This window comes from Chlorocebus sabaeus, chromosome 18 (genome assembly GCF_047675955.1).
Source record: "Chlorocebus sabaeus isolate Y175 chromosome 18, mChlSab1.0.hap1, whole genome shotgun sequence".
Lineage (NCBI taxonomy): Eukaryota > Metazoa > Chordata > Mammalia > Primates > Cercopithecidae > Chlorocebus > Chlorocebus sabaeus.
In genome coordinates this window covers 18,088,517-18,097,832 of record NC_132921.1, presented here as the reverse complement: position 1 = coordinate 18,097,832, position 9,316 = coordinate 18,088,517, and the positions used below count along the sequence as shown (strand labels likewise).

The following is a 9,316-nucleotide window of genomic DNA, read 5'->3' as shown; positions in this document are numbered from 1 at the left end:
ATGAAAAAAATAGAAAAATAGCACAATGGTAGACTTAAATATCACCATATCTATAATCGCATTAAATGTGAACAATCTAAACACTCCAATCAAAAGGCAGAGATTGTCAAAATGGGTAAAAGGTGAAAAAAGCCAATTGTATGCTGTCACTTTAAATGATATAGATAAATTAAAAGTAAAAAGATAGAAAGAGATATATCATATAAATGCTATTCATAAGAAAGGTGAAATGGCTATATAATTAATATAAAAATGGACATGAGAATTTGATTTTACCACCAATCAAGGAAGACACATAACAATGATAAAAGTCTCAATTCATCAGGAAGACATAATAATTCTAAATGTTTATACCTCTAAGTAGAGCTTCAAGAATATGAAAAAACTGACAGAAATAAAAGGAAAAATAGACAAATCCAGTTATTGTTGGAAATTTCCACACTTTTTCTCAGAACAAGTAACAGAAAATCAGTATAGGTATTTCAACCTATTTGACCTAATTGACACTCATAAAATTCTTTACTGACAACAGCAAAATACATAGCTTTTTCAAGTGCACATGGAATTTTGACCAAGATATACCATGTGCTGGGCTAAAAGTAAGGCAAGTGAATAGTTCTGGCAATCCAGGAATTCAAAACAGGTTATATTCTATTGGCATGGGACAAGTATCTTCATATAAACAGTTACCTTATGATATGGTTTGGCGCTGTCCCCACCCCAAATCTCATCTTGAATTCCCGTGCATTGTGGGAGGGACCTGGTGGGAGGTAATTGAATCATGGTTGCAGGTCTTTCCCGTGCTGTTCTTGTGAAGTGAGCAAGTATCATGAGATCTGATGGTTTTAAAAACCGGAGTTTCCTTGCACAAGCTCTCTCTTTGCCTGCTGCTATCCATGTAAGATGTGACTTGCTCCTCCTTGCCTTTCACCATGATTGTGAGGCCTCCCCAGCCACGTGGAACTGTAAGTCCATTAAACCTCTTTCTTTTGTAAATTGCCCAGTCTTGGGTATGTCTTTATCAGCAGCATGAAAACAGACTAATACACGATACAAAGGAGGAATTATACGTATGGATCCAACATCAACCTAGAATGTGAGGAAAAACACAATCCTAAGCAAGTAATGACAAAAGCAATAGGATGCTATGGAGATGGAGCAGGAACCCATCTTAGGAGCCTGTGGAGCACCCCTAAGCATGGAAATAAAGGACAATCTTGAGTTCCATCAAGGGAAATTCCAGGTACCTAGCTAGCTCTAAGAAGTAAATAAGCAACTTGATAAGCAAGAAGGTAATTGTAGCTTAAAACAATAACCAAGGAAGTTATATTCCCTATAGAAACTAAAGATAACATGTTAACATATGTCCCTGAGTTGTTTCTGAGAAACCCAGACCCCCACCAAAACACATCCACCCGCATGCAGACCTCAGACAAGGGGGAAATGAGGACTGAACCGACCACCATTCTTTCTTCTAAATTTTTTCCTGAAGGGCCAGGAGGAAGTCACACCCAGGAGCCAGAGCTAACATTCTTTTTTGCTGACCCCAAATATTTAACAAAGCTTCTCTTCCTTCACTGATGGCAAGTCAGAAAATCTTTGAACGTATAAACCTATAAGCACCCTCACTTTAAAGATTTTCAAGATATCCCAGCTTGTTAGACCAAACAAATGTGCAACCTCCATGTATTATGATTTTCCCTATAACTTCCGCTTTCTTGAAATTAATCCTGAGTTTAAAAATCCTTACTTGCAAGACAACCGAAGGTCAGGATTTAAGCATGAGCTGCCCCGTTCTCCTTGCTTGGCGCTCTGCCGATAAGCGCCCTCTTTTCTCTCACTGCAAACCTTGGTGCGGATGGCGTGGCCTTACTGCACCAGAAGAACGGACCTCAGTCTTTAGGTAACACTGTGCGCCAGACATCTGGCCAGTCTATATCCGAAAGGGCCCCTGTGGTGATGGGGGCTGGGGGACGCCTCAAGGCTGGTGGAGCCTGGTGCCATTCTGGAATTTGGTGGGTGCAGGGCGGGTGAGGGGCGGAGGCAGAGGATCTGGAGGAGAATAAGAGATAGTGGATGCTGGCCCCAAAATTTTGAAGCAAAGAACAGGAGTATTTTACGAAGCTTGGCGGATGGTGTATTGTGCTGATGCCTTAACTGCAGTCGATGAAATCTTCAGGAAGGATCCTCCTCCCGTTCATTCTCGATGGTGGCGCATCCACTTTTGGAAGGCCGGGCCTGGAAGTGTGGGCGCACGGGGTCGGAGCAGGGCCACCCCGATGCCCCCATTCCTTCCCGGGAGGCGGGGCCCACAGGCCTGGGGTGCGGCAAGGCAGGAGCCAGTGCCGTGAAGGGCAACACAGAGCCGGTCTCCCGCCAACCTGTGGACAGCCAGAGCACCCGGGCCCGGGGCGGGGACCGGACCAAGGAGGCACCGGGTGCGGCGAACACATCCGGGGACCCTCTCCCACCTGGGCCCCGCGTCCCACCGCGCGCCAAGGCAGCTCCGGCACCACCTGGCTGGCACGGCCCGGCCCGGCCGGAGGGGGGCGCAGGAGGGCGGCGCGGGGACAGGTGCGGGGCGGGGCACGGGGGCGGGACCACCCAGGCCTACAGCAGCCGCGCCCGCTGGGCCAGAGAGGCCGCTGAGGCCGCGGCGTCCGCCAGCCTGCCCCGCGCCATGGCCCTGCGCGCCCGGCGGCGCCGCCGGCTATCCGCGCTGCTGCTGCTCTGCGCGCTGCTCGCCCGGCTGCAGGTAAGGAGCGCCGGCGCCTGCCTGGCCCCGCGGCCCGACGCCTCCTCGGGACCCGGGAAGGGCCGGGACCGGCGGCATCCTGGCTCCTCCGCATTCCGAGAGGAGCCGGAGTTTTGGGGAGCGGAGGCCACGGGATGCTGGGGAGGCGCTTCCAGAGTTGGACGGCGGAGGGCGGGAAAGGGCAAGTGGAGGGAAACTGGGGCGCAGAAGGAGCAGATTGGCGGGACCCCAACACCCGAAACGGGCTCTTCCAAAAGCCCATTTTAGTCGCAGCCTTTGATGCTGTCGTTTTCTCCAAACACTTCTTGAGCACCTACTAAGCGCCTGCGCCGGGCGGTGCTGCGGAAGACAGCGGCGTGGGGACCGCACCCGCGGGAGATAACCGTTCCCGACACGATTCCTCCCAGGTGGCCGCCGTCCCATATTTCCACCTGGAAAAAGACCTGATTCCCTCCGTCCCTGAACTGCGTGCTTGCCTTGGCCTCCCCTGAGCCCCTTTGGGGACACCCCTGTCCGCTCGCCTGGAGTCTCCGCACGGCGGGGAGAGGCTGCGCGCGCGCTCGGGGGATGCTGGACTTGCCCCTCGCAGACCCGAGTAGCTTCCCGGTGCTCTGGGAACAGATTTCTCAGTACAGTTAGTAAGCGAATGCAGCCAGGCACGGACTTTCTGCCTCCCAGAGGAGGGCCGCAGAGGGAAGCACACCCAGCACAACAAACACTTTAAAAATCGTTGATACGAACTTGAAAGCTCTCGCAGGGAAGGGCGAGTGGTGGTTTTCTTGGTTTCGGCAGGGTCAAATTTCCCCTCTGTTAACACTAGCTTAGGTTGCTGCCGTCCCTCCGCAGCCGTGCGCGGAACCCGGAGAGGAGTGGGGAGGGGCGCGTGGAGAACCGTGTTTGGGTGAGAATAGAGGGGGAAAGCCTTGACAGAAATAATGGGGCGCAGTGAAGGCTGAAGCAAAAGATTCTAAGGAAGATTCAGTCTCGATTGTATGGGTCTCTCAGTGTGGCTGAGGGAAACGGAGGCGGAAAAATCTAAAGGATTTTTTCATTTTAAGCACTTCAGGTGTTGTTTAATTAAGTGTTCAACAGGTTAAACGGGGTGCTACCTTATTTGAACCAAAGGACCAGGGTTTCAGCGAACAGCTAGCCACGTAAGAAAAACCTGCCTGACCACGCAGTTGCAAAGTTATCTCTCACTGCTGTTGCAAAATGACATACATTCATATGTGCATAAAAGGCGTTCCGTTCTAATATGAACAACAAATGCTATCAAAATAAGTTTATTTTTCAGGGAGACCTTTCAACAAGTGCTGTGTTTCCTCTCTTTTTCCCTTTAAAACCCCTTTCATTATGCATGTTTAGAAATGTATCTAAACTTTTGCATTGGTCAGTTCCAATTCTAGGGGAGCGAACCTTCTAGGAACCTTATGAATTCCTTGGCTGGGCTACGAATTGAATTGACATAAGACAGATTAACAGGAGAAAAACTGTGCTTAATTACATACATAGGCTCAGGACTCCTACAAAATAAGAGATTTGAGGAATGGTCAGATGATTGAAGCTCATTATAGCATCCATAGGGGCTTCTGCAGGGTGCTGCAAAACAGGTTTTGGGAGGGTTTGGGGAGGAAGTATACGGTGAGTAAAGGACATCTTGTCAGGCACATAGAAGATTCTCAGGCAATAAAAATGGTCTCTGACCAGTCCCTTGGGAGAATAGGTGAGAGTCTGTGTGGGCTGGTTTCAGCCTCCGCTCTCCTCTCCTGTAATCTGAGTTAATTTTCTCTGGGTGAGAATCTTCTTTGGGTGAGAAGATTCCCACGGCGGAGTTTCGAGACATTTGAGTTCGTTTTGGAGGATCTTTGTTTGACCAGAGTTCAGAGAAACCTCTGCCTGTGGCCACTACCATCTGCCCTCAGTTCAAAATAATCAGCACACCATAGTGGCATATTTTGGGGTGGCATTTCCTGAACTCCTTCACAATCAAGTGACATTGGAATGCTTTTCTGCTTATTTTACTGGGTGCTCAACCCTCCCAGTAGAAATGCATTTTCTTTCAAAGATGAGACTAGATGCAGCCTTAAAATAATATTTCCTAGAGATACTGTGGTTATCTAGGAAAAAGCATTCTCTGTATTCAATGACTGCTTCGTTGACCAGCCTACTCTATTAGCTCAAAATTTAAGAATGACATTGACAGTTCATTGAGGATGTTAATGATCAAACACCAGGCAAAGCTGCAGGAACTGCTTAGTGGGGAAATTGGTTTTGCAAAATAGTTGGCAGAAATGGCTTCCAGAAAATGCCTTATCTGTAGGGATTGTATTTAGTTTCATTTATATTATATTAAATAGGTTCAGACTTACCTGAAAGGCTACAAGTTTTGCTCTTTAAAACATTTATATGATTATATCTCTGCTTGCTTGTATTTGTGAGGGAATTTGTTTTCAGATAGATTAAAACTATTTGCCTACAGATAAAAACTTTTTGAATTTTTGTGTAGCTACTCCTGCTGTTTATTCCAAGCAACAAAATATAGATGCACATTGTTTTCATTAAGGTAATGGATTGTACACGGTCATGTTTATCTGGGGTTATAAGATGCAAGAGCAGGTGTGTGCATATGCAGGGCAACAGACATTGGTGGTGTCAAACACTGTGCTAATGAGGAACAAGGGGAAGGCGCATGGGTCACAGTCTAGTGGAAAGCGCCAGATGGGAAAAGCTGTGATGATAAGAGGGTAGCATATAAGAAAAGTACAGAGGGTGGCAGAGGGAAGGAGAGAGGGAGGGAGGGAGGGAGGACCGCTGGAGGAATCCCTAAGGACTTCGGGATGAAGAGGTTTCCCAAGTGGTCTTGGAAAGATGTGTGGGAAACCAGAGGTCAGCGAAGAAATGATTCTAGGAGGTGGGAAGAAAGCTCCCTATGTTGGGAGGATGGTGTGAGTGGTTTAGACCTAAAAGAATCTTTACAGGAGGAAAAAAAAAAACCATATATTTTTACGACCTTACAGATAGCACAAATCACCTACTTCAGGAAACCCCCACCAAACAAATTGGGCACTGAACTTTTATAGTTTTGAGATAACTCTTGGATGGCCCTTACTGAGGTGGTAAAGTCGACTAATCAGATACAGGCCACAGGGCCCTAGAGCGCCCATGGGGAGACCCCTCCGAAGAAATCCCCCAGGGTGCGGCTCTGGGTCGTAGGGTGGGTGGGTGCTCTGTGCCACCGTTCTTCCTGCCCCCCATCCCATCTGAGAGGGGAGACGTGGATATGAGCAGTAATGCCTTGTTTGGAGAGCACAGACACAGATCTGTGGGCTTGCAGTTCATTTTGCTGATAAATATTTCAAATGCCTCGCCTGTTATTTCCTCTCTACCACTTCCCCCTAAAATGGCAAACCTGTAATAAGAACATAGTCTGTGTGTTGATAAGGAAATAGCTTGCTTTTTCAGTTATCTACCAGAACTTCTTACACCAGGAAAACTGAAACAATAAAAATGTGCCTTTGGAAGTCGATAAATCAGTGTTTTATGAGGACATGAAAAGGGGAGTTCCAAACCAGGGCCTCCTCTGCAATGAGTGTTGTTTTAAGAAGGGGTAGTATGGACTCCATCTGCCATGTCAGTATTAAAATTTCCCCCATTGTGTTTTCCTATTTTTGAAGTTCATGGAAAAAAAAAAAAAAGTGTTTTTCCCACATGCTGCATCCAGTGGTCTCTAGGAATGTTGTCTAGGCCATTTTTTGGGTTGTTTTTTGGTTTTTTGGCTGATGTGAGTCTGCAGCCCATCCTGATGGTGCGCAGCTGTCCAGGTGGTTCACTCCCCGGGGCATCTGCCCCCTGGCCAGGTGGCCCGTGGCCTGTCTGCTGTCTCCTCACAGCGTCCTGGCCTTAGTCCGCAGGGAAGCACACCTGCCTCTGAGCACACGGGCTGCTGACTCCGGCTAAGGGCACCCCAGGACTGGCGTGGGTAGGAGTCTGCCCAGCAGGTGATTTTTCCTCTGAGCACCCTTTCATTCTCTACCCAGATTGTGGGAAGGCCTTTCTGTGTATTTCCCTCTAGTTGGAGTGTGTGGGCTTCCTATGGTGTCCACTGCTGGAAACACAGTTTAAGTTCAGCTCACCCTTTCTGCCCCAAAACACGTAGCATGAAAGAACCAAGAAGGAGCCGTGGGTTTCGGCAAAATGGCCCTGATCCCTCTGAAGTTCTTAGTGAACTTTTGAGGTTTAAAACTGAGTGGGCGTGGAGCAAGATTACGCACAGCCCCATATCTCTGTCCTGATTCTGAGAGACGCTCTATTTCCTGCCAGCGAGACTGACCTGGCAGCGCTCCCCGGGCAGGCTGCCTGTCTGCCTCGGTCACCAGGAGCTCCTTGTCAGAGGGCTGACTGGTGCTGCTGTTCTCACTGCGTCGCGTTCCAGTCACAGTGCGCTCTTACACCAAGAAGCCCAGAGCAGCCCCAGGCAGCAGTGGGAAGTACATTCTTTAGGGCCCTGTGATGATAACTTTATATGTGTATTCGTTTTGTGAGCCACCCTCGACTTCCAGCCTTTGAGTGCTTTGGGTCACCGCATGCAGGCCACAGCATTCAATAATGAGAAAATAGACCTGAATTTGTGTTCAACGCGTTCAGTGACTGCAACAAATGGAGTGCCCACAACCGTAGCACACTCTGCAATGGGCTAAGCAAACAAGAGACCAAAGTCCGCAGCCCCTGTCTTCAGGAGATTTGCAGTCCAGGCGTGTGCGGACCACTAACAGACAGCAGGAGCCGGTGTGCTGGGGAGGGTTTTCAACTTGTGGGCACACAGGACAGGGGCCTTCACCTGCAAGCATCAGAGGACTTCCCATCCTTCCTGCGTGGCCACATGTGTCTAAAGCACTGCAGACAGCATGAGAGAGCGGCATTTAGGCTGGGGGTGCCGGAATGACAGTGCTTTGTCTGGCGGGGAGAACGGCAGGGATTCGGCAGGGATTCGTATCAGAGTGGAGTGTTTGCAGGGAACTGAAGGAAAGATAGCACTTCTGGACTCAGGAGTGTGAGGAGAGAGGAAAGCAAAAGCCAGAACTCAAAGCCTTGAGGTACATGTAAATAGTTCAGATTGAATCCTGAGCTGTGAATGGGAGAGGACCATGACCAGTTTTGTGTGTTAGGGGAAGAGTGTCTGGGTGGGCCCGGGGGCCAGTAAGGAGCTCACTGCCTTGGTTTGGGAAAGGGCCTGAATCAGGTCAGGGCAGTGGCGAGAGAAGAAGAAGCTGATCCAGGGGCGATTTCAGGGCCAATGGGGCTGTGCAGGGGCCGAAGGTGCAGGGGCAAAGGACGGATGTGGCTGGTTATTAGAAAAAAAAGACATGACAGGCTGGTCTGAGTGCAGCGGTGTTTACAACTAATTGATCACAACCAGTTAACAGATTTCTTTGCTCCTCCTCCACTCCCACTGCTTCACTTAACTAGTAAAAAAATAAAATAAGGCCAGGTGTGGTGGCTCACGCCTGCAATCCCAGCACTTTGGGAGGCCAAGGTGGTGGATCATGACGTCAGGAGTTTGAGACCAGCCCGACCAACATGGTGAAACCCTGTCTCTACTAAAAATAAAAATATTAGCCCGGCGCGCCTGTAATCCCAGCTGCTCAGGAGGCTTAGGCAGGAGAATCACTTGTACCCGGGAGACGGAGGTTACAGTGAGCCGAGATGGTGCTACTGCACGCCAGCCTGGGTGACAGAGCGAGACTCCATCTCAAAATAAATAAATAAACAATAAAAAAGACATGGCAGATGTCAGGACAAAATAGCTGACTGTTTGGATTATATTTTTCACTTTGTTAAGGAAATTACTGTCTTAGTCCAAATCAAAATGTTGTTCTGGTTCAAGTGAAGAAGTGGTGGTGTTTTTCCCAAACCAAAAAGAAGGATTATGTTTAGACTCTGAATCCCACCTTTTTTGGGTTCTCTTATTGGGAGGCAGAGACAAAGTTCCTCAGACCCTGTAGAGGCAAACATGCTAAAAGCCCCGTGGCATTGTGCGCTCCAGGAAACTTGCAGGCTCTGGAATCTAGAGAGCCATTTCCAGACCTAGAGATGTCTTAGAATGAGAAGTTCAGCGTAGAGACAGAGCTCTTAACACACACTGAAGAGAGATAAACAGCCAGTGATCCCCAGAGAGTCACATCAGAGCAAAGGCAGGTGCGACCTGACCTGTGGTCTTCCCACACTGGCCTCAAATATGTCACCTAACCCCAAAAAAAGCAGTGTTTATGTTGGACCCATAGCTGCGCAAAAACTGCTTGCATGATACACATTTTCCTGGCACACTGCCGCTGCCTAAGATGAGTGTTTCCCTTCCTCTGTGTCCAGTGCCTCTTAGACTTCCCCACACCCCAGAAAAAATCCTAACCCAGCAGGTGACACAGAGGCCCTGTCTGGCACCAGCAGAGGGACAGAGCTGCCAGATTTCCAAGTGTCAGGAAGACCTGACTGCAAAAACCACCCTTTTAGTTCATCAAAGTAATAATAACTTACTGCATTTCCTGTTAGGAGTGTTGAGAGTAC

General features: G+C 48.8%; 1 protein-coding gene across 1 annotated transcript in view; it reads left to right on the top strand.

The window, feature by feature from the left end:
- Positions 1–1,972: 1,972 nt before the first annotated feature.
- The window catches only part of TNFRSF11A (TNF receptor superfamily member 11a), a 65,665-nt gene continuing 58,321 nt past the window's right edge, over positions 1,973–9,316 (top strand). The window contains exon 1 of the mRNA XM_008013871.3: positions 1,973–2,755. Coding sequence (XP_008012062.3) covers positions 2,207–2,755 — 549 coding nt within the window. The 5' untranslated portion in view covers positions 1,973–2,206. The remainder of the gene's footprint in view (positions 2,756–9,316) is intronic.